The 27310-nt window shown below is 51.3% G+C and overlaps 13 protein-coding genes and 1 non-coding gene across 14 annotated transcripts, besides 3 other annotated features; 8 read left to right on the forward strand and 6 right to left on the reverse strand.

Annotated features, from left to right (window-relative positions):
* Positions 1-335: 335 nt before the first annotated feature.
* On the forward strand, positions 336-1338 carry pdx1 (putative pyruvate dehydrogenase complex component Pdx1; the record flags this gene model as incomplete). The annotated part of the gene is made up of 2 exons (XM_001270847.1): positions 336-414; positions 542-1338. The coding sequence occupies 2 exons, from the start codon at positions 336-338 to the stop codon at positions 1336-1338; spliced, it is 876 nt and encodes a 291-aa protein (XP_001270848.1).
* Positions 1339-1737: 399 nt separating this feature from the next.
* ACLA_036260 (M18 family aminopeptidase) lies at positions 1738-3523 on the reverse strand (the record flags this gene model as incomplete). Its single annotated transcript, XM_001270848.1, has 6 exons — positions 1738-2750; positions 2807-2899; positions 2953-3088; positions 3155-3256; positions 3321-3382; positions 3448-3523. 6 exons carry the CDS (start codon positions 3521-3523, stop codon positions 1738-1740), a joined length of 1482 nt encoding a protein of 493 aa, XP_001270849.1.
* A 2153-nt stretch (positions 3524-5676) lies between these two features.
* ACLA_036270 (WD40 repeat domain-containing protein) lies at positions 5677-7493 on the forward strand (the record flags this gene model as incomplete). Its single annotated transcript, XM_001270849.1, has 4 exons — positions 5677-5831; positions 5899-6026; positions 6082-6668; positions 6729-7493. The coding sequence occupies 4 exons, from the start codon at positions 5677-5679 to the stop codon at positions 7491-7493; spliced, it is 1635 nt and encodes a 544-aa protein (XP_001270850.1).
* Positions 7494-8355: 862 nt separating this feature from the next.
* Positions 8356-9712, forward strand: ACLA_036280 (replication factor C subunit 2; the record flags this gene model as incomplete). The annotated part of the gene is made up of 4 exons (XM_001270850.1): positions 8356-8480; positions 8538-8616; positions 8676-9482; positions 9548-9712. 4 exons carry the CDS (start codon positions 8356-8358, stop codon positions 9710-9712), a joined length of 1176 nt encoding a protein of 391 aa, XP_001270851.1.
* A 475-nt stretch (positions 9713-10187) lies between these two features.
* On the forward strand, positions 10188-11425 carry ACLA_036290 (4-nitrophenylphosphatase; the record flags this gene model as incomplete). Its single annotated transcript, XM_001270851.1, has 5 exons — positions 10188-10256; positions 10326-10347; positions 10465-10533; positions 10598-10689; positions 10757-11425. 5 exons carry the CDS (start codon positions 10188-10190, stop codon positions 11423-11425), a joined length of 921 nt encoding a protein of 306 aa, XP_001270852.1.
* Positions 11426-11629: 204 nt separating this feature from the next.
* On the reverse strand, positions 11630-12904 carry ACLA_036300 (uncharacterized protein; the record flags this gene model as incomplete). Its single annotated transcript, XM_001270852.1, has 1 exon — positions 11630-12904. One exon carries the CDS (start codon positions 12902-12904, stop codon positions 11630-11632), a length of 1275 nt encoding a protein of 424 aa, XP_001270853.1.
* Positions 12905-13117: 213 nt separating this feature from the next.
* ACLA_036310 (ATP-dependent Clp protease proteolytic subunit) lies at positions 13118-14126 on the forward strand (the record flags this gene model as incomplete). Its single annotated transcript, XM_001270853.1, has 5 exons — positions 13118-13276; positions 13332-13350; positions 13409-13434; positions 13499-13640; positions 13702-14126. 5 exons carry the CDS (start codon positions 13118-13120, stop codon positions 14124-14126), a joined length of 771 nt encoding a protein of 256 aa, XP_001270854.1.
* A 268-nt stretch (positions 14127-14394) lies between these two features.
* On the reverse strand, positions 14395-15491 carry ACLA_036320 (DSC4 family protein; the record flags this gene model as incomplete). The annotated part of the gene is made up of 2 exons (XM_001270854.1): positions 14395-15181; positions 15265-15491. The coding sequence occupies 2 exons, from the start codon at positions 15489-15491 to the stop codon at positions 14395-14397; spliced, it is 1014 nt and encodes a 337-aa protein (XP_001270855.1).
* A 265-nt stretch (positions 15492-15756) lies between these two features.
* On the forward strand, positions 15757-15869 carry ACLA_036330. The gene has a single exon. It is a non-coding gene; the product is annotated as a tRNA-Leu (tRNA).
* Positions 15870-16030: 161 nt separating this feature from the next.
* Positions 16031-17330, reverse strand: ACLA_036340 (putative protein transport membrane glycoprotein Sec20; the record flags this gene model as incomplete). Its single annotated transcript, XM_001270855.1, has 3 exons — positions 16031-16635; positions 16694-16941; positions 17017-17330. 3 exons carry the CDS (start codon positions 17328-17330, stop codon positions 16031-16033), a joined length of 1167 nt encoding a protein of 388 aa, XP_001270856.1.
* A 592-nt stretch (positions 17331-17922) lies between these two features.
* Positions 17923-18243, forward strand: ACLA_036350 (mitochondrial 54S ribosomal mL53 protein; the record flags this gene model as incomplete). The annotated part of the gene is made up of 1 exon (XM_001270856.1): positions 17923-18243. The coding sequence occupies one exon, from the start codon at positions 17923-17925 to the stop codon at positions 18241-18243; it is 321 nt and encodes a 106-aa protein (XP_001270857.1).
* A 500-nt stretch (positions 18244-18743) lies between these two features.
* On the reverse strand, positions 18744-19894 carry ipp1 (inorganic diphosphatase IPP1; the record flags this gene model as incomplete). Its single annotated transcript, XM_001270857.1, has 5 exons — positions 18744-18885; positions 18946-19029; positions 19091-19434; positions 19513-19632; positions 19718-19894. The coding sequence occupies 5 exons, from the start codon at positions 19892-19894 to the stop codon at positions 18744-18746; spliced, it is 867 nt and encodes a 288-aa protein (XP_001270858.1).
* Positions 19895-20029: 135 nt separating this feature from the next.
* Positions 20030-20092: a microsatellite.
* Positions 20033-20091: a microsatellite.
* Positions 20093-20366: 274 nt separating the features above from the next.
* Positions 20367-20399: a microsatellite.
* Positions 20400-21493: 1094 nt separating this feature from the next.
* Positions 21494-22828, forward strand: ACLA_036370 (tRNA-dihydrouridine(20) synthase (NAD(+)); the record flags this gene model as incomplete). The annotated part of the gene is made up of 1 exon (XM_001270858.1): positions 21494-22828. The coding sequence occupies one exon, from the start codon at positions 21494-21496 to the stop codon at positions 22826-22828; it is 1335 nt and encodes a 444-aa protein (XP_001270859.1).
* Positions 22829-23615: 787 nt separating this feature from the next.
* ACLA_036380 (DEAD/DEAH box helicase) lies at positions 23616-27011 on the reverse strand (the record flags this gene model as incomplete). The annotated part of the gene is made up of 1 exon (XM_001270859.1): positions 23616-27011. The coding sequence occupies one exon, from the start codon at positions 27009-27011 to the stop codon at positions 23616-23618; it is 3396 nt and encodes a 1131-aa protein (XP_001270860.1).
* Positions 27012-27310: the final 299 nt, after the last annotated feature.

Here is a 27310-nt window from a genome sequence, read left to right on the forward strand (position 1 = left end):
TCCGGTCGTTCTCCGCGGCAGAAAAATGTTCCCGTCCGGGCCGCCGGTGAGCTCCCAACAACCTCAACATCGAGAGAAGGTCGCGCAGAATCCCATCGCAGCTGGCCTCCCTTGATGGATCGATACATCTAAATCTGAGCTTCACACAACTATCCAAGGCAATATAATCCATCAGGGATTCTGTGCGGCTCATCAACGAGGTAGAACCTCTTCTCCGTCGTCTCAAGCCTCCCGAATCCAGCTGCAGCGCCAAGCGCTCTCACAAATATCGTTGATCTCAGCAACAAGACATCTGGCGAGTTATCCAGCGAACAAAGAAGGCACAATAAAATAAAATGGCTTCCGGCTTCCCTGTGCGTCGAATTCCGGCCATGTTTGCCAGACGGCAACCTCGAGTAATCAGCACAGCAAGACGTGAGTTACCTGTCTATTTTCATAACCGTCACCACATGCGAACTGGGATTCATCGAATTCGCAAAGACATCGCATGCACAACTGTATATACGTAGCAAGCGCTAACTGGAAGTCTTCCAAACACTAGGCCTGAACTCTTCCTCTTCTGTCCAGACTCAAAATCCCGCCTATCCCCTGTATCCCTCTGTCATCCAGCTCCTTCACGAGAAGGGCATCCCCGAGTCCGACATCTCCAAGATTCCCGCGTCCGGTCCCAAGGGCCGTCTTCTCAAGGGTGATGTCCTCGCCTACATCGGCGCCATTCCAGCCGACTACCCATCCTCGCAAGCATCCCGACTCACCAAGCTCTCCCACCTCGACCTCAGCAACATCAAGATCGCAGCTCCCCCGAAGCCTGCCGAGCCCAAGGCTCCGGTAGTCGAGGAAATCGCCAGACCCCCACCCACAGTCTCAGTAGCCATCTCAGTTTCGCTGGCTACCGTGCTCTCCGCCCAGAAGAAGATCAAGGAAACACTGGGCGTCACGGTCCCGTTATCGACCTTCCTTGCGCGCGCCACCGATCTCGCGAATGACGACCTCCCTCGGTCTTCTCGCAGCAAGCCCTCCGCAGACGAGCTCTTTGATGAGATCCTCGGCGCTGAGCCCATCAAGACCTCCCGGGGCGACTACTTCCCTGAACTGAACGCCCTCGAGGCCGTTCCGGTCCAGTCCGCCCAGTCCTACAAGAAAGACATCATCGATATTCTCAGCGGTAATGTGTCGAAGAAGGCTCCTCGTGCGGCCTTCGTGGAGGATGCCCCCGTGGGCTCTGCCGCAAATGTGTTCAGTCTCACCGTTCCTGTGGGCGATGAGAACCGGGCCAAGGTTTTCCTAGACCGGGTGAAGACCCTTCTGACAATTGAGCCTGGAAGGCTTGTACTATAGACTTTTCTTTTCCTATCAAATCCCATATCCTTGTTTTTTTTTTTTTGTAAGTAGCACAAAAAGAATCACGAGCTTGTCGCCGATTATGCGGCTAACTGGCGTACCTAGTGTAGCATTAATGAGATGAATTTTCCCGATTGGGCCATGAATTGTATCGTTAGATCTATAAATACTAGAATACTACGGAGTACTCAGTCACTATATGGTATCAGTCTTCGGCCGAAGTATACTACAATCGCTGGTCTTGACTTAGCGCTGAGAGCCCATTCATACATAGGGTCAGTTGGTTAGGTCTGTCAGGTCACGAGACCGTTTGATTGAGTGACTTGTGTATGGTTGTAAATGCTAATCTAGCGCCGCAGGCATGCGAAGTAGGAAGATCTACAGGTGCTAAGCGACCTAATCGACAAGAATCTGCTGCGAAACGCTCGAATAGTGCTTGAAGAAGCTCGAGAAAAGGCGGATCGAGTGTGCCACATCGTACGTACCGCCGGTCTCCCGGATGCTGTGCATGCTCAATTGGGGGTTACCCAGGTCCAAGGTGCGGGCACCCAGCGCAGCAGAAAGCATTGGTCCGATGGTGCTTCCACAGCTGGAATCGTTGCGGACGACGAAGAGCTGTAGTGGGACGCCATCTGCGCCGTTGTCTGCTGCCTTGCGGGCGACTTCCTGGAGGAGAACGATGCCGGGGGAGTTGGTCGCATAGCGGGCATTGGCGTTGATCTTGATGACAGGACCCTTGTTGATCTCGGGCTTGTGGTCATTCTCGTACTTTGCGGTGTAGTTGGGGTTCACCGCATGCGCCATATCGGCGGACACGAGGAAGGATATCGACAGGGTCTGCTCGTAGGCTGTGGACAGGTTGTCCTTGTCCGACGAGGACGAAGGGAGCACGGAAAGACGATGGATGATGGCGGGAAGGAGGTTCGAGTCAGCGCCTTGGGCAGTACGGCTGCCAATCTCCTCGTGGTCGAAGAGCGCAATCAAACGGATTGATGTTTCGTTGTCCAACGCCGACGCATCGGCAACGGAGTCAATCAACCCGACAGTGGCGCAGAAGGAGCTGTTGAGGTTGTCCAACCGAGGAGAGAAAATGAACTCCTCGTGCAGACCACCCAAGCAAGACTTCTGAGTATCGAACAGGATCATTTCGAAGTCGAGGATGTCCGCAGGCTTTACGCCTGCCTCAGCGGCAAGCAACTCGACAAAGTAGGGGTGGTGGCGCTCGGTAATCGCCTTCAGAGGTGAGAACTCTCCCTTGCCCTCTTCCTTAGCTGCAGAATCCTTGGATTCACCCGTACGGTTGAGCTCGGCTTCCACGAGACCGGCAATGGGAAACAATTGGGTTTCCTTGTTGAACGAGAAATTCTCCTGGCGATCGAGATGGATGGCCAAAGTGGGGATTCGAAGAACTGAAGACAGAGTCAGATACCATTGCCCTTAAAGAGGAGTTAATCTGGGGCTATACTTGGACGATCGATTTTAATCAATTTCTGAACAATGGATCCATCACCAGTCTTAACCATAGCTCGTCCAGCGACTCCCAGATCACGATCGAACCCTGCAAGCTATTAGACATGTAGTTCAACTTTTGTTAAGGACAAATACACTCACATGTGTGCCAGATACCTCCACCATACGTCTCAACACCCACCTGGATGAATCCCTCGCCGCGCTTGTTGCTCACAGGCTTGACTCTGAGGACGGGCGAGTCGGTGTGTGCGCCAATCATGGAGATGGCATTGCCAGGCTAGACTGTCATCAGCTTTCTTGCTTGGGGGATACTGTGAGCATCTCTAGAGCTATAGAAACATACCTTCCATTTCTTGCCCACTGCAAAAGCCACAATAGTCGAGCTATTGCGAGTCAAATAATACTTACCACCAGGTCGGCATGTCGAGGCCCAGGAGTCTTTTTCCTACAAAGGATAGTTAGACAACTCTTATCTACAAGAGTGCTTGATAATTCAGGTGGTTATTCACCTTGATCTCTTGAAATCCGGCTTTGACCAGCAGGTCTTTGGCAGATTGGACAGCGTGGAAAGCTATTCATCGGCGTCAACGTGGGGTTCCTTTTGAGGGAGGGCAGCAGCAGGGAAGATATATTTACGGGTTGGGGAAGCATTGACAAAGGACAAAAAGTCCAGAGCCGGTTGCTTCAGATTCTGTGCGATCTTAGAGGTCATATTGCCCGAGTACCCTGAGAGCCAGCCCTGGTAGCTATGGTGTTACCCGTAACCCGTGTAGTGGAGGGGAGAGTTGTTGTTGGCATGAGATCATCATGGCAGATCTGATCTCCCCCGGCTATCTTGGCGGTCTGGATCAAACTAACTGCATCAGTACTTAGCGTTTACTATCATTATTGTAGAATGTAGACAAAGGTAACATCTGAAATGCTACGAGGTAGATATCTACTGACTGTCATGGACATGCTACAAAGAGAGTATGTCTTTTGAACGTAGAAGTCTGAGTTTATACACGGATAACTATGCTGCCTGGTTCAGGTTCACGGGTTCGGTATATTCAGCAGACCAAGTACAACTTCAAGTCTTACAGAGCAGATCTGACCATCTGGTGATACTAAATATAGATATTTTCCTTGTCTTCATACTCGAGGAATCTTATCTCATGCATCCTTTGTTGATTAAGAACGAGCATGAAGAAGAGGTGGTGACTGAGGACTGATAGTCGAGAGTCAAAGACACCAAGTAGAAGTAGTTGATCAAGAAAGGAGACAGCCGATTTTGTCAAGGTCACAGTTGATTGATTGGGACGGGGGAGTTCAAAGATCATTAAGTCAAAGGTAACTTTGTTGATCTACGTCAAGTGACGCTGAAGGATACCGCTGATCAGTATCTAGGTTGACGGGACTTTGGGATGGGAAGCTCTCCAATCTGTATCAAACGAGGGAAGAACTGAAGAGCAAAGACATTTGGAAGACTGTTGATGAAGACGATCGACCGGGTTCCACGGTCAATGAAACAGTCAAGAATCTCTAGTGTCCGCTTTGTTTGGTTAAAAGGAAAGATAGTAGACCAAGGCAGTTCCATTTATTGGTGTGGTCCGAGCTCTCCATTTGTCGCGTCGAGGGCGCGTGGAACGACAGGTGGTCGCGAGACTCTTAGTGCCTGACCGATCTGGCAAAACATTCAACAATGACAGGCTGAGCGCGCTCTTCAAAGTCAGCGGATTGGCGCTGCGCGTTAATTGAAACTTGAAAGGGTTCCGGGTTCAATTAAATACAGAGTGCATTATCGATAGAGAGCAGATCAATCAGTCCAGTCATCAGATACGATCGCTGTTGGAGGGGGACTGGACTGCATGGTGTAACTGTGTGTGTGCTGTGGCCTGTGGGATGGTCATGGCAACCACCACATGTATCCAGAGGCCTTGACCACATGGGGGTTGAAACACTCCCAACACCATAATTTCATTGATTGGAAATGATAATGATAAGAGATCGAAAGATCTCAGATTGATCATCGCGACCATGATAATAACACTCGCTCGTACTAATAATGATAATAATGCCCAACACGTTGAAGCCCTATACATATAGATCATCATAATAATGGAGAGCCAACCTCCTATATGGCCCAGATAGGCTTAGTGCTCCCGACGCGTGACTGGGAGGGATGGAATCCCCTTCGAACCTCCGTCACCCCCAAAACGAGCGAATTGCCCATCGCCCAGCCCGCCCTTGGATCGCTGTCGCTGTCTCCTCTCCCCCAACTTCTCATACCTCACCAGACGGTGGTCAGGTCGCATGCAAATGACCTCCACAAGTTGCCAGATTCTGTCAAGTCAGTCCTGGGTCTGGTGAGAAAGAGAATTATTCCACTGCCCGCCCTTTTGTCGCTCCCTCAACTCGCCTGTCGAGCAGTTATTGTTGTTCGGAGCGGAAGAGAAACGATTTCGCCGTTGCTATCAACACCCTTATTTATCCTACGGAACCCGACAAGCTCTCAGAGGACCAGCGATTGTATCAGACAAGATACTCGGCCGCTCATCCATTTGAGAGCGCCTATTCCTACGATTCTATATATCCCCTCCATCGCTGTTTGGGCCCTTGGGAAATCCGTCGCATCACCTGGCCCTTCCTCCATCAAGCTCAGCCTCAAGCGCTGCTCGCATCCCCAAAACCAGGCTTTAAACAAATAAGATTATGGGCGATAACGATCGAAATTCTGCTCCATCGACTGCTGCTGGCGCAATGACCACCCGAGCCACTATGAAGTCATCCGAAAGAGTCCCCAGTGCCTTGAACATCGCATCCCCCCCTGGTTCGAGAACACCACCCAGTATGCCATCGAAAAAGACTATTTTCTATCCCAGCACCATGGGAAAGAAACCGAAGAGCCAGAATACCTCCGAGCCTGTCGATCCAGATGCCCTCGCAAAGGCTCTAAAGGATTACGAAGACGCTGGACGTCCCCGGGAAAGAACACCTGGAACAAGCCCCAGTAGGAAAAGACAACGGGTCTATGGCGATCGGTATGCTTCTACCCACGTCATTTGGACATCTACCGGGAAGGACCACGACTGATTTCTGCTCTTACAGGTTTATACCGAATCGTGAGGGGCAAGATTTACAAGCCACTTACAGCTTACTTCACGAAGATGGGTGTCCCTCAACGCCTTCCAAAACGAAAAAGCGCGCTCCTCATTCAGAGCTTCATTTTCAAAAGAGTATGCTTTATTCATCACCTCATTTCTATGTTTCAAAGCTGACTTGCGTCTGTAGCAGAAGAAGCAAATCGGATGTACTCGCGAGTGCTCCGAAGCGAGCTGTTTGGGAGCACAGTCCCACAGGCCGATCTGGACTCGCTCTCGCCTGATCCCTTATTAGGTATCCCTAATGGCATCAACGAGAAGACTCGTTCGCATACACCTCCTTCACACTCCATATCGAATCTCCCTCCAGCTAGCATCACACCATCAACGCCTCACAAAAATCTCTTTTCATACACATCCCCGAGAATCGGCTCCGGACAACCCACGCCATCAAAGACACCTCGAAGTCAACACGGCCCGAATCTGAACGTTCGGTCGGAGCTTTATAGTCTGTCCCCGATCAGATATGACAGTCAACGCATTCTAGAAACACCCCGCAAGCAGCCGCGCTATGTTAATAAAGTTCCCTACAAGGTCCTTGATGCGCCTGACCTACAGGACGACTTCTACTTAAATCTGGTGGATTGGGGCAGCAGTAATGTCCTAGGAGTCGGCCTTGGGAATTCGGTGTACATGTGGAACTCCAGCACTGGCCGTGTGACAAAACTCTGTGAGTTGAAAGATGATACTGTCACAAGTGTGAGCTGGATACAAAGGGTGGGTGCAAGACTCAAATTCCAAATTATTTCAAGCGGATAGAAACTGACTCAAAAGTAGGGTACACATTTGTCAATAGGTACCGGCAAGGGTCTCGTCCAGATCTGGGATGCAGAGCATTGTCGCCGTCTCCGAACAATGATTGGACACACTAATCGTGTGGGTGCTCTCGCATGGAACGATCATATTCTGACGTCCGGTTCTCGAGATCGCCTTATCTTCCACCGTGATGTACGTTCGCCCGATCAGTATCTACGTCGACTGTCGGGTCACAAGCAGGAGGTTTGTGGTCTCCGGTGGAATACCGAAGATGGCCAGCTCGCGTCAGGTGGAAATGACAACAAACTTATGGTCTGGGACAAGCTAAACGAGACACCACTTTATCGCTTCTCTGATCACACTGCGGCTGTAAAGGCCATCGCATGGTCGCCCCACCAACATCATCTTCTCGCCTCTGGTGGGGGTACAGCTGATCGAACCATTAAATTCTGGAATACAGCTACTGGGTCAATGATCAAAGAGGTTGACACAGGTAGCCAGGTGTGTAATCTGGCGTGGTCGAAGAATTCAGACGAAATCATCAGCACACATGGTTACAGTCAGAACCAGATTGTCATCTGGAAATACCCGCGCATGGAACAAATTGTATCGTTGACTGGCCATACATTCCGTGTCCTCTATCTCGCAATGAGTCCTGACGGACAAACAGTCGTTACCGGAGCCGGCGACGAAACGCTGAGGTTCTGGAAGATCTTCAACAGGAAGTCTGGGAGAGAACCCGGACGTGTGGGCGGCAAGCTAGCGGAATGGGGCACTATTCGATGAAAACTGGCCCTGACACTGAGGCTCTCACGACCCCTGCTGCGTCTTTACACAATACCACATCCCCATACGGTTTACCAATCTGCATTAGACATGGCGTTCCAGGAATTTGGCGTTGCTATGATCCTGGGGATATCCTTGGTCTGTTTAAGGGAGGAGTTATCGCTTCTTTGGCATCTTTTTCGCATTTTGTTCGTGGGTCTTACTGCATCTTCAGGCGGCGACCAGGTGCTTCTTCGTTTTCCCATCTCACCGAATCTCCATTGCATGTACCTCTTTGCGCTTTTGTTCTCTGCACTTGTCGTTTCGTTTTACTCTGTTTTCTTCCGTCTCGGACTCTGTTTCTCGGCCACTGGCCTCGAGCTGGAGACTTTTATTAAATTTTCCTCAAATGGTATAAGCGATGGCGCTCATGGTGTTTCGCATCGGCGGCAGGAAATCGGGATATCTCATGGATCAAGCGAGCTCTAGATAGCTTAGAATGAATTATTCACCCTACGATCAGATATCTCTGGGATGTTCAACGGCGATAGACCGAGGCTAGCAACCAACAAGTATACTTCCCAGGCAGATACTGTGATCCTCGACCTAGGACACGAAATAAACAGCTACATGATAAGACAGTTCTTTCGTAGACTGGATTTGCGCTGCGAGCCTCGTTTTCTGGTTGGCAACTTTAATGAGATAGTCGCGTGTCACGTGTAGACGCGTCTCTCTCTGACACGCTTCCTCCCTTATCACTTACTGATTGCAAGCTCGACGTTTTATATCAACTAACAGGCTGAAAGACCTAAAGACCTTGTATCTGACAAAAGATCCGGGCGCAGCTGAACGTCCCCTATAAATCACCCTTGGATAAGTCGAAATGGCTTCGACCTTCTTCAACAACAAAGCCCGAGCTGCGGCGGCAGCAGCAACCAGCGGCTCGAAGCAGAAGCCAACAGACGCAAAGGAGGAGCAGACGAGGTTACAGCCCTGGGTCGAGAAATAGTATGATATTTTGGTTACGAGTAATATGTTGCGATCGACATGCTAACAGTCACGAAGCCGTCCTAAGACACTCGATGATGTCGCTGCGCAAGATCACACAACGAAGGTTCTCCAGCGGACATTACAAGCTTCGAATGTATGGTCTCAATACCTTCCATTATCATGGGACTCCAAGAATCTGACTGGTCTATATAGCTTCCACACATGCTTTTCTATGGTCCTCCAGGTACCGGAAAGACGTCAACCATCCTCGCCCTCGCCAAGTCGCTATTCGGCCCTGCACTGTACCGCTCCCGCATCCTCGAGCTGAACGCTTCGGACGAACGTGGTATCGGGATCGTCCGCGAGAAGATCAAGGGTTTTGCCCGCACACAGCTCAGCCAGCCCACCGGCCTCGACTCGTCATACTTCGAACAGTACCCCTGCCCACCGTTCAAGATCATCATCCTCGATGAGGCGGACAGCATGACTCAGGACGCACAGTCCGCGCTCCGCCGCACAATGGAACAGTACAGCCGCATCACCCGTTTCTGTCTCGTCTGCAACTACGTCACGCGCATCATCGAGCCGCTCGCCAGTCGATGCAGCAAGTTCCGCTTCAAGCCGCTGGACAACTCGGCCGCCGGCGAGCGGCTGAAGTCCATTGCCGAGCAGGAGAACCTGAATCTTGAGGACGGGGTCATTGAAAAGCTGATCAGCTGCGGCGAAGGTGACTTGCGACGGGCTATTACGTACATGCAGAGTGCCGCGCGGCTGGTAGGGGTGGGTCGGGCAGCGGCGCCGAAGGATGGAGACGAGGATTCCGAGATGGCAGACGCGGGCTCGCAGGCGATTACGGTGAGGACTATTGAGGAGATTGCCGGTGTTGTGCCTGAGAGTGTTCTGGATCGCCTGGTCCAGGCCATGCAGCCGAAGAAACTGGGGTCGTCGTACGAAGCGGTTTCGGCGGTGGTTACTGATATTGTTGCGGATGGGTGGAGTGCGGGTCAACTGGTCTTGCAGGTGAGTTCAAGCAGCCATGCAATCTCTATAGCCTTGTTTGTGGCGGATTTGCTAACTATTGCCAGCTGTATCGGCGGATTGTCTACAATGACGCCATCCCGGATATTCAAAAGAATAGAATTGTCACTGCCTTCTCGGAGATGGACAAGCGCCTTGTCGATGGAGCAGATGAACACCTCTCGATACTGGACCTGGCTCTCAGGATATCAGGTATACTGGGAGGCTCATGAGATAGATGATCCTATAGTCACGACCACCATTCTAATACCACGGTTCTCGGGAAGATATACATTATGAACACAACTGGTCTGTCTGGTCTCATGAAACATGCCCACCTACTTTGCATCTTTATGCCAGAACGAGACTTGTAAAAGTAAAGTAAGCAAATGTAAGCCTCAACTCTATCAAGAACTTGATGACTTTGATAGCTGTAGGCTGTCCTCTGTACTCCATACCTGGGTTCGTCCCGCCACCACGTGTCGGCCCGCTCGCACATTATTCTGTTGTCCGAAGTGTCAGCATACAGTCAAGCTGACCGATACCGCAGCACAAACAAGTATTGATTTTGAGTCATCTTGAAAAACCCCTATCGCATTTCATTTAAATAAAAGCCTTCAATATTTACAGACAGAGGCAAAAAGCAAACCCCCCACCAAACCAAAACATCAAATGATCCCTCCAGAGAACACACAGGAAACCCCCGCGATGACGCCCGCGCCCCGCTATCTCACAGGAGATAAAGAAGGCATCAAGGAGTTTCTGGATAGATTCGATGTAAGCCTTGCCTGGCAGTCTCTATTTGTGTTCAATTGCAGGGTATACTGATTTGATTGTGTCTTTCAGGTCTTCCTGTTCGATTGCGATGGTTCGTTCCAATTTACCCCTCCACCTCTCGACCCTTGCGCTCCTCTGCCCTGGGCCGCATACAGCCCCGAATCTTGAATACCTGCTGGACATAGCTGATGTGAATGCACTGTTATAGGTGTCCTTTGGTCCGGCGATCTGGTCTACCCTGGCACGGTGGAGACGCTGGAGATGCTGAGAAGCAATGGTATGTGCCCGCGGGCTGGCGCAATTGACCCGTTGAGGAGAACAGCGCACTCATTATCTACCAGGCAAGCAGGTAGTCTTTGTCACGAACAACAGCACGAAGTCACGCGCGGACTACAGGAAGAAGCTGGAGAAGTTGGGGATCCCGAGCTCAACGGTACGGTCGGAGTTGCATACATACACCCCGTGAAGATTGGTTCGGTGAAAGGTTGACAGGGGTATAGGAAGAAATCTTCTCGTCGTCCTACAGCGCATCTATCTACATTTCTCGGATCCTCAAGCTCCCGGAGAACAAGCGCAAGGTCTTCATCATCGGCGAGACGGGAATTGAGCAGGAGCTGGAGACGGAGAATGTGCCGTTTATCGGCGGCACAGATCCCGCATACCGTCGCGACGTGACAACGGAGGATTACAAGCTCATTACTTCTGGGGACTCGTCATTGATCGACCCCGAGGTTGGGGTTGTATTGGTTGGATTGGACAGGCATATCAACTATCTGAAGCTGGCGCTGGCGTATCACTACGTCAAACGCGGTGCGGTCTTCCTTGCGACCAATATTGACTCCACGTACCCGAATGAGGGGGCGCTCTTCCCCGGCGCTGGGTCCATGAGTGCGCCCTTGATCATGATGCTGGGCCAAGAGCCCGTGTCGCTGGGTAAGCCTAACCAAGCGATGATGGATGCGATCGAAGGCAAATTCAAGTTCGATCGGTCGCGGACATGCATGGTGGGCGATCGCGTCAATACCGACATCCGGTTTGGTGTGGAAGGCAAGCTTGGAGGCACTCTGGGCGTTCTCACTGGGGTCAGCACAAAGGAAGACTTTTTGGCTGGGCCAACCAGGCCTGCTATCTACCTCGATAAGCTGTCCGATCTTCTGGATGCCAAATAAAGCGGGCTTGCCTAGCAGGTTTTACGTACTGCGCCTTGTGTATAGCTCGGGTTGTCACAAGTGTTTCCAGAAGCGATTCCACTTCATAGACCTCTTGAAGATAACTGATAGAACTCAGCATATAATCTGATATATAAAATAGCCGCCAAGTGTCTGTAGCCGTAAGCGAACCATAGTACCTTTGGTGTTTGATGGTTGCTGACTCTAGGGCATATCGTATTTATTTGGCCTTAGCAGTGCTTGGAGTTTCCATAACGCCAGAAGTGCCTGAACACCTACAGCATCGTCCGGACTTAGAAATAGAGCACTCTTTTCGAAGCGCACATCATAGCCTTTGAGCTCCGCTAGATCATTTTCCGAGAACAGCTCGGACAGTTCGAAGACCGGCACTTTGGATTTGACGTGTGGAAGAACCACGAATTCTGGCTTAGCGGATTGAGGCGATGAATGGTCGAGTATGTCTGATTCAGCGTCTGGGGGATTCTCCATCCCGGTCTTCCGAGAGTCCATGACCAACACCGCGCCGCATTCCATGCGCTCGAACATCTCCAGGCCCTCTAAACCCTTCAACAGCGCATCTTGAGAGTAACATTCGATATTAATAGCCTTCAAGGACCCTTGCGACGATTTCAATCGCTTCTGCGCATTGCAGAATTTCTTCAGCAGCTTCAAGGCATGCTTTCTCATCTGCTCAAGCACAAATTCAGGCATGTCCTCCCGCCAAATCAGCTTCTTTTCCTCCCGCACCGTAAGCGGACCGAGCGGGTGCTTCCATCGAAACGGAATCAGTCGCATGGTCGGCGATCTTTTCCCTCCCTTGTGTCGCGAGAAAGGCACCGTCAAGTCCTTGAGTAAGGGAAGGCGGTCAATGATCCGTAGCGTAAGGTAGCGAAGGGATTTCTTCTGCGGAGATATCTTTTCAGTCTGTCCATCCAGCCCTGCGTCCGTTTCCTTTGCCGATGACAGTTCGTCTCGTAGAAACTCAACAGGCATAAACCATAACCCTTCTTCGTCACGGCGTTGCACCAGGCCCCATTCCGTCAGAAATCCCCGCGGCACCCGAGCCCCAGTCACGGTGCACATTCTGGAAGGTGAGGCAAGGGCCATTGCCCAGGGATTCAAGCGTAGTCTGTCTATATCTTCTTGTGCTGGGCGCTTCTTGCGCTTCTTGTCCGCTCCGGGGCGCGGTCGTGTGAGAAATGGCGATTGAGGAAGTAATTGTGACGGGCGGAGGGGTTGTTGAGTCGAAGATGGCGAGCCTCTGCTTTGATTACCGGAGTGAATCTTCTCGTCCTGAGTGTTGGACTCATGTTGCAGGGAGTCCGGCAGATCTCGGGACTCGTCGTGTCCATTCGAGCTTGAAAGCTCACGGTAGAAGATGCGATTTGCCGATAGAGTATAGACAGAAGGGACAAATAGCTGTCGAAACACGGCGAGTCGCCATGATGCGTATGAAACGCGGTTGCGAACACACTCCATGCCGTGTAATAGGAGTGTCAATGGCTTGGGGGAGAGAAAGGAAAGGTGAAGAAACCCGCAAGTAAGCGGATCGGAGAATTGTTGCTTTATCAACGGACTGAGCTTTCCGCTTTCCGACTCATCTAGCTCCTTGCTGCAAGCTCAAGCAGCAACCTCATCATCGCCTCAAGATCTTAGTTTTGTGTTGATGCACCTACGTGAGGGACTGGCGATATGAACCCGACCTTCTTTTTACAAGGCCTCGGCCGGACTGCCCTACGCAGTGCTGTCCAGCCGGCTTTGTCGCGGAGCTTCAGCAGCTCCATTCCCGCCTTATCCAGTGCAATTCCTCCACGGGGCTGGACCCCAACACCATTTGTGGCGGAGACAGTGGTAAGTTTATAGCGCCCTAGGCGGAAGTGTAGGTCAAAGATTAACTCTTTTTCAGGGAGGTGGCTGGCACACATGTATGTTATTCAACTGGCATCAGTTCAGACGAGGAAGAGGGTTAACCAGATGGTCCAGATGATATCTTCTCGCGACTCCTCAAAGTAAGTAAAGGAACTTTGGCAAGGGTATCATCGACTGTTATTGCTCACTTTTCTTCCTCTACAGGAGCGAATTATCTGCCTCAATGGCGAAGTCGACGAGAGCATGTCTGCATCTATTGTTGCGCAGCTCCTCTTCCTCGAAGCCGATAACCCCCAGAAACCCATCCACTTATACATCAACTCCCCTGGAGGCTCAGTCACAGCCGGTAAGAATATACCACCTTATACTTCGCTGCTCCTCGCGCAACTGAATTAACGTCATAACAGGCCTTGCAATCTACGATACCATGACCTACATCACCTCCCCTGTCAGCACCATCTGCGTCGGACAGGCGGCCTCCATGGGCTCGCTGTTACTCTGCGGTGGCCATCCGGGCAAACGGTACTGTCTTCCTCACTCGTCGATCATGATCCACCAGCCATCGGGCGGGTACTTCGGCCAGGCGAGCGACATCGCCATCCACGCCAAGGAGATCCTGCGCGTGCGCAGCCAATTGAACAAGATCTACAAGCGACATCTCACTGGGAATAAGGAGCTGTCGCTCGAGGAGATTGAGAAATTGATGGAGCGGGACTACTTCATGGGGGCGAACGAGGCGTTGGAAATGGGCATCGTTGACGAGATTCTGGACCGCCGGGTCAAGTCGCAAGAGGAAGGGGGGGAAGGTGAAGGAAAGCCGCCCGTGTCGTGAAGTGGAGCGCTTGACTTTTGTGTCGATGATGAAAGCTTCATACATACCCCTGTGTTTGTATCACTATGATGATGATGACGGTTCCTACTGAATGATATTTCTCCCCTCTTCGAACTTCCTCGCGAGTCAGATGGGTGTGTATGGGTGTACTCGGGTTTGCAGCAATCTCTGCCTTGGAATCCAATCACTTCATATGAGACAGATGTAATAATAAGAATATATGTACAGAACCCCTGTCCAAACCAAGCCTAGGAACATCGGAGGGTACTCAGGTCTCTATTCGCTGAACACGTCCATCGGGTCCAACCTGTAATCCAAACCGTTCTCGGAGAAATGCCGCCGTCTGATCTGATGGAACATAAGCAGATGTATGCCTCGGCGAAGTAGTAGTGCTATAGCGCCACTGATCTCGAATGGCAGTTATGATGCCAAGATCCATAATCACAGCTTCTCCTGAGGAAAACAAATCCAGAGCATGGCTGTTCTTCGTATGGGACGCAAGACCTTCCTCTGACGGGTCCGCCAATAACCGTGTCTGCTCCGTCTGTTCATCGTAGCTAGCACGTGTATGTGTGTGTGTACGGGTATGAGTATGAGTATCATGGGAATCGGCTTCACCACTGTCACTTCCATCACTGGGAGGCTGAGCGTCGCCTCTATGCACACCTCGCTCCTCCGAATCGTGGTCTTGCGGTGCGGACGTCTCTGTAGACGCAGTGGCAGTAGCCTCGGTCGTCTTCACTCGCTCGATAATAAGACCCAGCATGATGAGATCGAGAACCAGAACAAGAACATCCAGCGATAAGAGGCGGAATAGCGAGACGGGCGTTTTTTGCCCGATGAAATCAATCAACAACCCCCCATGCACATAGCCTCGCGTAGCTTCTCCGGCCTCCGGAAGACTGAAGAGGTTGTGGAAGATCATACAGAATATATTACTGAGGAAGATGGCTCCGATGAAGGGTTGGTTCCGCGTCGGATCGAAAGGGGGTACTTTGGGAGTGAAGAAGATCAATTGCACGATGGCACGTATCGCGAACAGTACGATGGAGCAACTGCAGGTAGGCGAAGAGGGCTATTGTTAGTATTGCGCATGTCTTGTCAGTCTTTCAGGAAGGTAATGAAACCGAGAGCTCACTCTAAGTAATAGAGCGCGGACAGCTCGCAGTAGATCAATATATCCAGATCGCGGAGCAGACGATCAATAAACGCGACCTTTGCGGCGGACTGCAACTTTCTTATGCGGTCATTATCCCGACTCAATGTATTCGAGTCTTGCCCTGTAAGGCCCGCGACGCTTCCATTGGAGATCCCGGACACGTCAGCGATGTATTCCACATCTCGATAGGCATCCGGAGTTGTCATAGAGGGTCATGAGGACATGAACGGCAATTTTCAAATATTTTCAAGGGGCACTGTGAGTGAGCAGACTGCAGAGAAGTCTGGATGGAGACTGGTACTCCGTAGTGCCGTGATGATGCGGATATGGTTGCTGACCTCCCACGCCTATCTCGGTATCTCCACAATATGGAGTCAGCCATGTGATGTCAAGTCACGTGAACTGCATGGTGCTTGATTCATGAGGCACAATTCCTCAGATAACCAAATTCTTGAGCACCACACAATAACAGGCAAGATGGCCGAGTTGGTCTAAGGCGTGAGGTTAAGGTCTACCTTAATACCGAGCTCTCTGAGTTTCCTCATCATCGTTTGATGGCGTGGGTTCGAATCCCACTCTTGTCAGATATCTGTTTGTTTTTTCTTTCTTATATCTAACTATCTATCTACTGTGTAGTTCATCGACCTTCTACAGTCGTCCTTTCAGTATGCTTCCCATCCATAGTAGAGTCATTGCTTGTATCATATCAATTTATTTTTGATCCATTATCACGTTCCGATATTGACTATAGTTCGTCTTTCCGATTCTCCTCCACTTCCGTAGCTTCATACATCCGCTTCTTTGGATTTCGAGGGATCTCCTCTTGACGCTGCCTCTCCTCTGGTGACACATCGTCGACGTTTGTTTCTTCTTGCTTGTTGTTGTCCTCCACCATGTCACCAATTTGATCAATCATGCGATCACTATCTGGTTGCTCTTCGGAGACCGGATTCTGGTCCCAGGTCGCACTCTCGGAAGAATTCGGTATAATAGCTGTCGACACATGTGTCGACATTGGAGTTTCTTGGGGTATCGTTTGGCTGAGCACAACCGAAGAGGAAGACTGAACGGCTGTACTAGAGATTCCGACTGCTCCAAGTAGTGCAAATGCAAATCTCATCATCAGTTTGAGCGGTAGCCACACTAGCCACCAGAGCGGTCCATATAGCACACGGCGAAATAGCAGCCAGGCAATAGTACCGACAAGAATGTAGAATGCTGTCTCAAGGTACCATGTATCGGACTTTTGAGAGCGCAGGAGTGAGCCGATGAGGTTGCGGGATGATGAGAGAAGAGAGTCGAGGTCGGTATACGATTCCGATAAGGAGGACAGGGCAGCTGTTGATTGTTCTGTGGTCGGAGATTAGCCAAACTGCGGACCATTCCAATAGAAAGAAGGATGACCAACCTAGAGTCTGGTGTGCAAATTGGCTGCGGGAGAGTTCTGCCTGCATCAGCTGATGCGTCCTGCGCAACGCTGCGGTAACATCGCTCGAGGCATTCATGACAATATCATCCTGCGTCAGCTTGTCGGACGATTCCTTCCGGCGCTCAGCACTCTGCGACCTCGAAAACAACAGCTCTCTCTCCTTTCGCTTCGCCGCTTCTGCATTGCGCTTTGCTTGTAATTGGGCGTTGCGGAACTCCCCTCTCGTCCTGCCACTCTAGGTTAGTATGTTTGACTCTAAGAGCAAAGACACTTTTCTAGAAGCAAGCATCTTCTGGACTCACTTTTTGAGTTCGTCCCCCAACCGTCCCGCCAACGCAACGACCCGCTCTCTTTCCAGCTCTTTCTCATTGTCCACGCCTTTCCGTCTACCTTCTATGCTTGTCTCAAGAGCCTCGACCTCGACCCTCAATAGTTCCATCTCCTCCTCGGCCTCTTTCAGCAAGCCATGTATTTCCTGCCCCAGTTCGAGGCGGGCTTGGTCGCCTTGGCCAATCGCCGTCGTAAAATTGCGTAATCGTTCAACAAGTGGATGTATCTGTGCCAGAGCTGTAGAGAGCTCCTTTAGGCGCGACTGTAATGCAGATATGGAAGACATTGTTGCAGTAAATGTTGCGAAGTATGACCCGGGACCGCAGATGGTATGCGCACAATGTGGTGGTGTATGTATGTCTGAGGTATCGCAATCAAATAATATAAGTATGCATCCCAACAGCCTAATGGAGGGTTGTTAGGAATGGGGACTGCCCAGAAGGCAGCAAAAGACCAGCTGTGTCAAGTATGGCTCTCAGAGTCCAGACACCGATCAATCAATCTGTCCGCAACCCGCATTACCCCATCGTCATCGGCTCGTTCCTGAGGCCGACAATGTTTGCATCTTTGGCAAACAACCTCTTCTCCGCCGACTTGCGAGGTAATTTTCCAGATCAGGAACAGCCCATCCCCATGCGATTGTTCCTCTAGCCTTCAAGATCTCGAACCATTATTCTTGAGATTGAGCCACCTGCTTCGCACACTCCCTCCATAGCAGATTGACTTCCTTGGTCTGTACTCCTCAATCTCTCAGTGCAACAAAAGAAACTGTACGTATATCCCGAACACACCCATAAGCAAGCAACCCAGCTAACCAACGAACCAGCCATTTCAATCGCTCCATCTCGCATTCAATCGTCTCCCGAAAACCCCCCAAGATGACCATCCCTCTGCACACCATCACCTCGTTCCGGGCGACCTTCAACCCCTTCTCGCGGGCCGCCCGTCCCTGCCGCCTCCTCCTCTCTCTCCTCCGCAACCCCTCCACCACACCCGCCGGCAGTCCCACACACATCGACATCAAGGTCACCCAGCTGCCGCGCCACTCGACCCAGCTCCCCGAGATGATGGTGGGGTTCCGCGGCGGCAAGGAGGTCAAGATCGAGGTCGGCAAGAACCAGCTGAAGATCGGGGACGTGATCGAGGAACTTGCGCGCGTGGGCCGGGTGATTGAGCGAGAGGAGACTCTTAAGGGTTGATCTGATCACGCTGGTTTCTTTCTGATGTTTTTTTTTGTTCGATTATGGATTGCTTTGTATCATTGCGGTTTTTTCACGCCACGGCGCCGAGGAGATCGGGTTCGCGTTCCTTGATTGCGCGTTTTGTACGATAGATGGGAGGGGGTGGGTGAGGATTGGGATGGATCAATGTTGGAAAAGACCCATGACGAGCTATAGCAGCAGGTTACGGTTCTTTGCATGTGTATATATTAGCCATCAACCAAATCATGTCTACTACTTGTAGGCCTCTGGCTGGTGAAAATCATACATCTACAAGCACTCGCATCTCTCGACGTTCTAGTGATCAGACTAATTATTGCTAGTCTTATGAGACGAATGAATCTACCATGCACTTCTTCCGACTTTAAAATCCTCTCGCACCTAGAATCTACGTCCGTGGAGAATATATATATATATATGTTCGCCCACAAGGGGATAAAAGCCTTTTTAATTTTCTAGAAATTATGTTCGGGGATAATTTAGACAGCAGCACCAGAGATGAAGAACCACTTGTCAACGCTGCCATCGATGGGAGCAGGAGGCAGGTCCTCACCCCGGGGAAGGGCGGCAAGCTGGGAGGCATCAGTGCGCTCAGGGGAACCCTCAAGGGAGGAGTTAGCACTAGTCACAAGTTAGTCGTGTCAAAGTCATAATAAAATTCATCGTCAATGGGGCACTTACAGGCTGATCTCGCCACGGGGGCTCTTGCCAGACATGAGCTTCTCCCAGGCATCGGCGCACTCGCGGATGACCTCTTCGGCGTACCTGAGATGATAAGGTCAGTGAGGTTATCCCAAACAAAATATGAGGTGACGGGAAAACGAACTTCTTGTTCTTGCACTCGCCGGAGAAGGCGAACTGGTTCTCGGGCTTGCCGTCGGGGATCTTGTAGATGCGGAACCACTCGTTGGTGGCACGCAGCAGACCAGGAAGGTGACGCTCAACATCCTCAACGTCGTGGAGCTTGGCGGCCAGAGGGTCTTTGATATCGATAACAATGATCTTCCAGTCGGTCTCCTCCTCATCAAGCAGAGCCATCACACCGAGGACCTTGACCTGCTTAACCTGACCGGTGTAGCCAACGAGCTCTCCGATCTCGCAAACGTCGAGCGGGTCGTTGTCACCCTTGGCCTTGGTCTCGGGGTGCACAACGTTGGGGTCTTCCCAGGTCTAAAGGGTAGAACTTCCGTGATTAGCACAAAACTGGCTTTAAGATTGCGAATCAGATGCATAAAGGGTCGAGCGTACCTGGGGGAAGGCACCGTAGTTCCAGAGGTAACCCTTGTGGGGGAAGCAGTTACGAACGTAACGGAGCTTGCCCTTCTTGACGTCCTGCTTGATGGGGTTCAGGAACTCCTCCTTGGAGATCTGTATGACCGAAGCCAGATTAGCACATATTTTGCGGACCAGAGATTGCGCCCGCCGACGATCTGGTCGGGCCAACGTTTCGTACCTCCTGCTTGGCGTTGGTCCAGCGGGGGATCTCAACAACCATGTTGAGGACGGTGCGCTCAGCATTGGCGTAAAGAGGAATATCGTGGAAGGGAGAAACGGGAACGCCATCCTTCTCGATATAAACACGGTGCTCCAGGGTGTTGGCCTGGCCGATCTTGCGGACGGTGTAAGACATATTGGGCGACTTCGGCGGGGAAGCAGCTGAAAAATGTCTAGAGAGAAGAGCAGCACGAGTTGACGCGGAGGCTACCGACGAACGAACTCTAGGAGAAGGGGATGATGATAATAAAGAAGATGATTGATGTAGAAGGGGGGAGGAGGAAGAGAAGGAGGAGGGGGAGGTGGAGGTGGAGGAGGAGGAGGAGGGAGGAGGGGCTTGTTTAGTGGGGGGAGCCAGCGTTGCTGATGTGCGAAGAACGGGCGAACGAGAGCGGGCGAGGGCCGGTGAGGCGGTGGACAGTCGGAGCAATGGAGGCAGGGGCAGTCGAACGCGGACTGTATGTAGAGGCCTAGGGGACATTGATTGTATTATAGACAAAAGTGAGAGGATGAGATTAGGGTAGAGTTTCCAATTGACAGTTCTAAGCTTCTTTTTCTCTTTTTCTTAAGCTTGTGATTCCTCCGATCAGGCTCTACTTTTATCCAGCAAAAAAAAAAAAAAAAAAAAAAACAATAAAAAAGGGATCGAGTCTTGGGGAGAGAGCTGGGAATTGTCGGGATGGAAAATTGGCGTCGGGAATTCTGGCCTCAGGTGTCCGAGGCCCGTCTTTAGTAGGACTATCCACTCTGGTTGTGCCTAGGTACTATGGACATCCTGGACGTTTAACACTTCTGTATATATTGTATTGTGTAGCTTTCATCGCGCGGTTCGTAATCCTAATTGATTGTCAATTACAACAGTCACAACCTGGAACAAGACGCACTGAGGCAGTCATGCTATATATATACCCGGGGGGGAATCACATATCCCCGGCACAAAGCGATCTGATGGTAGCCACACCATGATTATTCTATTCTCGGAGAGCTCCAATGTTATAGTCAATAGTGACTCCAAGTGATTACTAGCGTCTTCCTGCATGATGTATTTAGAGTTGACAGTTCTATGGATTGCCATCATGTTACTCTACGGCCTTCCTGAACAATACCTTATCCAGACGACATATCCATTATTCCCGAAAGAGAACAGTGCGATTGAGTTGCGGCCCTGATTATCTACAGGGATAGGGGATAGGGACTAGACCGAACTAACCTTAATTCCAATCCGATTCATCTCTCGAAGAACGTCTCAAGAGTCCTCAACTCTTCAATATCTCCTCACTCAATCTTACTAAACAGGTACCAATGTACTTCACCACCTTCACCACCTTCATCATGTAGTAGCTATGAGGTGAGAATCGAAGGGGTATAGTCCCACTTATGTGCCGTATGGGCTGCAGGACAACCACAATAGAATACTCGAGACACGAGCCACAAGAAATACTGATATACTTTGCGCCTCCTATGTCTCTGGTTGCATACCTTCAATAATCATCGGAGTCCTCCGTCTTCCCCGGTGGCTTATCGACTATCTTCACGTGATGTCTACTTTTTCCGTCTCCGCTTTTTTGAATCTCTCTCTTTCTCATCGACAATTGAAATATTGTTGATTTCCTACAATATACTCTGACTACTTTTTTTTTGGTTTGCATACGCTAATTCGCCGTTTCATCTGCACAATCTTCGTCACCCACACGAGAACATCGATAATGCTATGCTGAGGTTCCTCCGATCCGCAATGACTACGCTTACTACATCCCCTCGCGTTCCTATCCCCGCCAATGGAGTCGACTATCGTGGCAAAATAGTTCTCGCGCCGATGGTGCGATCTGGAGAACTGCCATCTCGTCTTCTCGCTCTCAAGTATGGCGCAGACCTCGTTTGGGGTCCCGAGACAATAGATCGATCGCTCATCGGAGCCACCCGCCGCGTGAATCCCCGCAACGGAACCATCGAGTATACCAGACTTCCCTCGAACGGCGGACGCTCAGACAAGCCTCCACAAGAATCCATCTTATACCGCATCGATCCGGTGCGCGAGAAGGGAAGGCTGGTATTTCAGATCGGTACCGCCTCTCCGGAGTTGGCCGTCGAGGCAGCCAAACTTGTCGCAGGCGATGTGGCTGGAATTGATGTCAACTCGGGATGTCCCAAGCCCTTCAGTACCAGTGGTGGAATGGGCGCGGCCTTGCTGCGCACACCCGATAAGCTCGTCTCTATCCTCGAGTCCCTCGTGCGCGAAGTCGGCAACCCGTTCCAAATCGGCATCTCGGTGAAAATTCGCATCCTAGAAACACCGGAAAAGACCGAGGCTTTGGTCAGGAGACTCGTCGCGACAGGTATCACGGGACTGACTGTTCATTGCCGCACGACACCCATGCGGCCGCGCGAGCGCGCCATCCGCGATCAGTTGCGGATGGTTGCTTCAATCTGTCGCGACGCTGGTGTGGCCTGTGTCATGAACGGTGATGTCACATCCCGCGACGAGGCGCTAGCGCTGATGAAGGAGTTCGAAGTCGACGGCGCCATGATCGCCACAGCCGCCGAGTCGAACCCATCGTGTTTCCGCTCCGAAGCAGAGGGCGGCCTATTGCCCTGGAGGGAGGTAGTCCGCGACTACCTGCGCGCCTGCATCGAGGCCGAGAACCGGTTCGGCAACACGAAATTCCTTCTGAACATTCTCATCCCTGGCAGGAACCGAGAATTCAAGGACGCAAAGGCCGCCAAATCCTACACTGACTACTGCCACTTCCTGAAATTCGACGACCTTCTCCCAGCCGCCGCGCAGGTCGACGAGATCCTCAACCTCGCCGACAAGTCCGTCTACAAGAAAACCGAGACGGACTCCACCGCCCGCGACGCGGCCGTAAAGCACGCCCTCGAGAACAACGAGACCGCGCGTGCCGCCAGTGGCGCCCCGCGACCAAAGGCGCCCTCACCCGCTGTGAGCGGAGGCGGTCCCATCCGCACCAACTCCATCCCGGCACCCGTCAAGTCGAAGCCGGAAGCCCAACCCATTGACGTCTCCGTCCCTGCGACAGAGGCGACTCAGAAGCCAGAGCTTGCTGCATAGACCTCGTTGATTTTGACCTTGGCGTTTTGACATACCTCATAGAAATTTATTCTTGCACCTCCAGTTTTCTGAGAGAACCCTCGGTGGTTCCCTTGACTGGTCTTTTCTGTGTGCATTCCTGATTGACTGCATAGCTTGGTTCTCGTTTTTGCATGTCCCGGTGTGAATTCTGTGGAGTTTTTTCTTCTTCTCTTTATATTTATTGTTCATGTTCATAGATTCCCATGATCCGCACAGTCCGTGCTTGTTACTCTTATCCTTCAGTCCATCCAAAACGGTGCCCACCCTGGCTTCATCTACCCAAGTGATACTCAAAACAGTGTATTGGGAGTGAAAATTGACATCCTTCCGCCAAAGACAAGAGGATAATCATGCATTTGTAAACTAAACAACCAACCCTGTAATGCTCCAGTCATGACCAGCTGCCACAGGCACTGGTTAATGCCATCTATAGAACCCCCGAATGAACGACTATAACTGATAGGGACAGAGACGAAGACAGAGACTTGATGCAGGTCTGCCAAACACCACAAGCGGTGATTTCACGAAAAAAGAAAACTAAAAAGAAATTCAAAAATGCATGTATCTTTCGACAGGGCGATGACATGATGATGATATGCAGACAGAAAGCTCGCTGACACCAAGGCATGAGAAAGTAAACAAGGTAACAAAAAAATACGCCTTCTAAGCAGAGATGCGGAGCTGGTCAGAACGAGACCAAGATCTGTCTCCAGCTCCAGAAAATGCACGAATGAGATCAGACGAGGCCTTTTTTCCTCTTCGGTCATCAGGCTGTTGTTGTTGCCTTGTCCTGCCCCAGATTCGCAAGTACCATATCCTCCACGACCTTCATCCCAGCTTCCTCGCCCTTCTTGTTGTCCGTCTCGTCGCCGGCAACAGCCTGGTCGAGAGCCAACTTGGTCTGGCCGAGAGCATAGATCTGCTCCTCAATGGTATCCTTCGTCACGAGCCGGATGACTTCTACCTCCTGTGTCTGACCCACGCGATGCGCACGGTTCTCCGCCTGCACGTCTTCCTGCGGGTTGAAGCTGGAATCGAAGATGACGACTTTATTCGCGCAGGCTAAATTGATACCTGCGCCACCGGCTTTGGTTGAGAGGAGGAATACCGGGATGTCGGTTCTCTCGTGGAAAGCGTCCAGGATAGACTGGCGATCTTCGACGTTCGTTCGGCCGTCCAGCCGGACGAATTCGAGGTGAAGAGTTTCCAGCACGTGCTCGAGGATATCCATGACCATGGTGAATTGGGAAAACACTAGGGTTCGGTCACCGTTTTCTTTGAACCGTTTGAGTAACTCGCAAAGCTTGTCGACCTTTCCTGAGTTCATCCATTCGTCATTTTTCAGAGCGAATTTGCCAAGGGAGTTGGGGTGATTGATGCAGAGAGAGTGGCATTCGAAGTCATTGTATGCTTGCAGCTCTTCAAAAATGATATTTGGGTTGGATTGGGACCACTGCTCCTCCTTTAGGCATGCTTTGGCCATACGGCTGAGGATGGTATCAGTGTAGTGACGTCTGTACAAAAGAGGATGGATAGCGGCCTGACGAAGTTTCATCAAGATGTTGGCGGATCTGTTGCCCGTTTTCTTCCCGGCGGCCCGGTCAGCCAGCAGCTGGCGGACTTCTTCCTGCTCATGCTCATAGATCTCCTTTTGAGCACTGTTCAGCTGGCAATATTCGACGTGAGAGATCTTACGAGGCAGATCGATGACCTGATGCTTTTTTCGCCGCAAGACAAAGGGTTTGAGCATAGACTTGGCTCTCTCGATACGCTGCGCTGATAACAGTGTAGAGTGAGAGTCGTCCACAGTCTTTGCTTTGTTTGCAAAAATGTATTGAAGATCCTCTTTGCGTTCCTGAAAGACCTTGGGAAGGATGAAGCCCAGCAGGGAGGCCAGCTCCTGAAGGTTATTTTGCAGTGGTGTTCCAGTCAAAAGGAGCCGGAAACGAGCGGAGATGCGAATGAGTTTCTCGTACAGGACCGATGTACTGCTCTTGAGCATGTGGCCTTCGTCGTAGACACATACACAGAAGTTCATGTTGCGCAAAAAGTGAGCATCAACCTTGGCCTTTGCGACTGTGTAGGTCGTGATGATGACGTTGATATCGTCGCGATTGTCCTCAATTGTCTGGCGGATTTGAGCCCGCTCGGCTTGTCCGGCATAGTAGGGCATAACGGACAGCGTAGGACAGAACTTCTGAAATTCTCGGAGCCAATTTTCAATCGTGGATGAGGGCACCACTACCAGATGAGGCCCCTTAATGCCCTTCTCGTACAGGTGCGCCAGAAAGGCAATGACTTGGCACGTCTTTCCGAGACCCATGTCGTCTGCCAGAATGCAGCTCAGTTTTTTATCGAAGAGCAGCGACAGCCAGTTGATGCCCACCACCTGATAGTCTTTCATCTTGAGGTTCTCATTCATGATACTTGGCTGAGAGATGAACCGGCTCCTGCGGGAGCCGGATGCAGGGCCGTCGCTGTCCTCATCGGTGGGCTGGCTGGCTGGAGTGCCAATGCCAGAATCATGCGATTCTCTGTCGATCGATACAAGCTCCAGTTCTCCATCACGTTTTCCGAAGATGTCGACGCCCCATTTCTTCATCTCCGCCGCAACTGGGCGGCCAAGTTCTTCGCACGTTGCAACCAACGAATCGACTGCCTCGTAACCTACCCACATATCAAGGCATTTATCCACAATCTTGTCTCCAATAGGCTTTGGCGTCTTGCGCCCTCTAGCACCCTTAGGTTTGGCATTTTCACTCGTTGGTGCTGGCACAGCGCGGACTGCGTCTAATATTCTGAAGGGACGGTGAGAGATGATGATCTTCGCGACGTCTTCAGTTGTTGCTGCCAGGTCTGCGAGTTCCACGGCTTGGCAAGTGTTAATGAACTTAAGAACACTGATTTCTGATTCGCCGGTTGCGAAAGGTTCATCAGCGGCAGAGTCAGAATCGTCCGTAATAATCAAAGGAGCTTCGGGAGATTCAGAGCGTGCGGGAGAAGGCTGTTTCCGCCCCTGGACCAATCGCCCAGGCTTTTTCTTTGGGGGCGTGTCGGAAGGAGCAGGACTGGGAGAAGAGGCGCGAGCCTTGGGGCCTCGAATTAATCGTCGCCGGGGCTTCAGTTCTTCCTCTGACGGCTGTATTTGTATTTGCGATAGCGATTGGGTTCGTTGGCTTGCCAGATTCTTCTGCAGGTTCATGGCCGACCACTTGTCTTGAATTTTCCCGCGGGCTTTGATGTTCTGTTTCGCTGGCGCAATATGCTCTGCCTGCTGAGTCGTATTCAATTCATCCTCCGACGAACCAATTGCATCGTGTTCATCCGTATTTGCTAGATGATCTAGCGCATCTTCGTAGTTTCCCCGTTTGAACAAGAGGGCCTGCATACAAGTCCGGACCGATTTCTGCGGCATCACTCTAAGCATTCTCTCGACCTTGACTCGAGTCTGGTAGTCTTCAATGTCCTGCAATGACACTACATTCACCTCGACTGGCTGAGCGCGGGAAGGACCACTCTGCCGTATCTTTTTGACAGGGATCCCTTTGGGAGTCGGATCCATTTGCGAAGCAGGGCGCTTAGCCCCAGGATTATAGACCGCAGACGCGGTGATCTCCTTGAAGCGATCCATGGACGACGAATTGGCACCTACGGGAGAATTCAAGACTTTTTCGGGGCTGCGCGAAGATTTGGTGAACATCGACGGTTTGATGTCGGTGCTTCTGGTTGTATGAGCGTCTTCGTCGGAGGACCCACCGAGGTATGTCGGGCCGTCGTCGTCAAGGTTGATCACGGGAGTTCGCTTCGCAGGTCCGGCGGAGGCAGGTGGGCAAAATCGTGTACCTGGAGGTGCCATCAAATTGGAGAGACGACCACCCAGCGGCGTAGGACGGGTGGGAGAGGACGCCGGGCCTAGAGGAGAGGAGGCAGCAACTTGGATGTTGCTTTTCGCCGAATGAGGGACTTCGATGATTTGCGTAGGTTGGGTCAGTCGCTGGGAAGTAGGAGTCAATGATTGTGTTGCAAGTGGCTGGATGTGATGCATAGGGAGCGGAAGAGTGGCGACGGTCTCATATTCAGCATCATCCTTGACGGCGGTCGGAGGCGTACTATGGATGATTTTCTTGTCGCTGACGGGGGTATCAGGAACGGATTCGTCCATTATTCATTTGGCAGCCAGCCAGTAAGCAATCGAGATCGAAATTAATGATAAAATAAATAAGGCGATATAGTGAGAGACGGGAGAATGTCCCGACAACACAGCCAGAATCGAGCTCTCTCTCCAGCTTCTCCAAAATCGACTTCGGCGCTGTCTCTTTTTTTTTTTTCCCCAACAAAACGCGACGAACGCGCCCCCGGTCACGTGGGATGGCGCTTCAATTAAGACCAACTGGGAAATCCATCAATATCACTCACTACTTGCATTTGTTCTATGGAGATGCTGAAGATACTGACCCTGGG

This window comes from Aspergillus clavatus, genomic scaffold, assembly GCF_000002715.2.
Source record: "Aspergillus clavatus NRRL 1 1099423829802 genomic scaffold, whole genome shotgun sequence".
NCBI lineage: Eukaryota > Fungi > Ascomycota > Eurotiomycetes > Eurotiales > Aspergillaceae > Aspergillus > Aspergillus clavatus.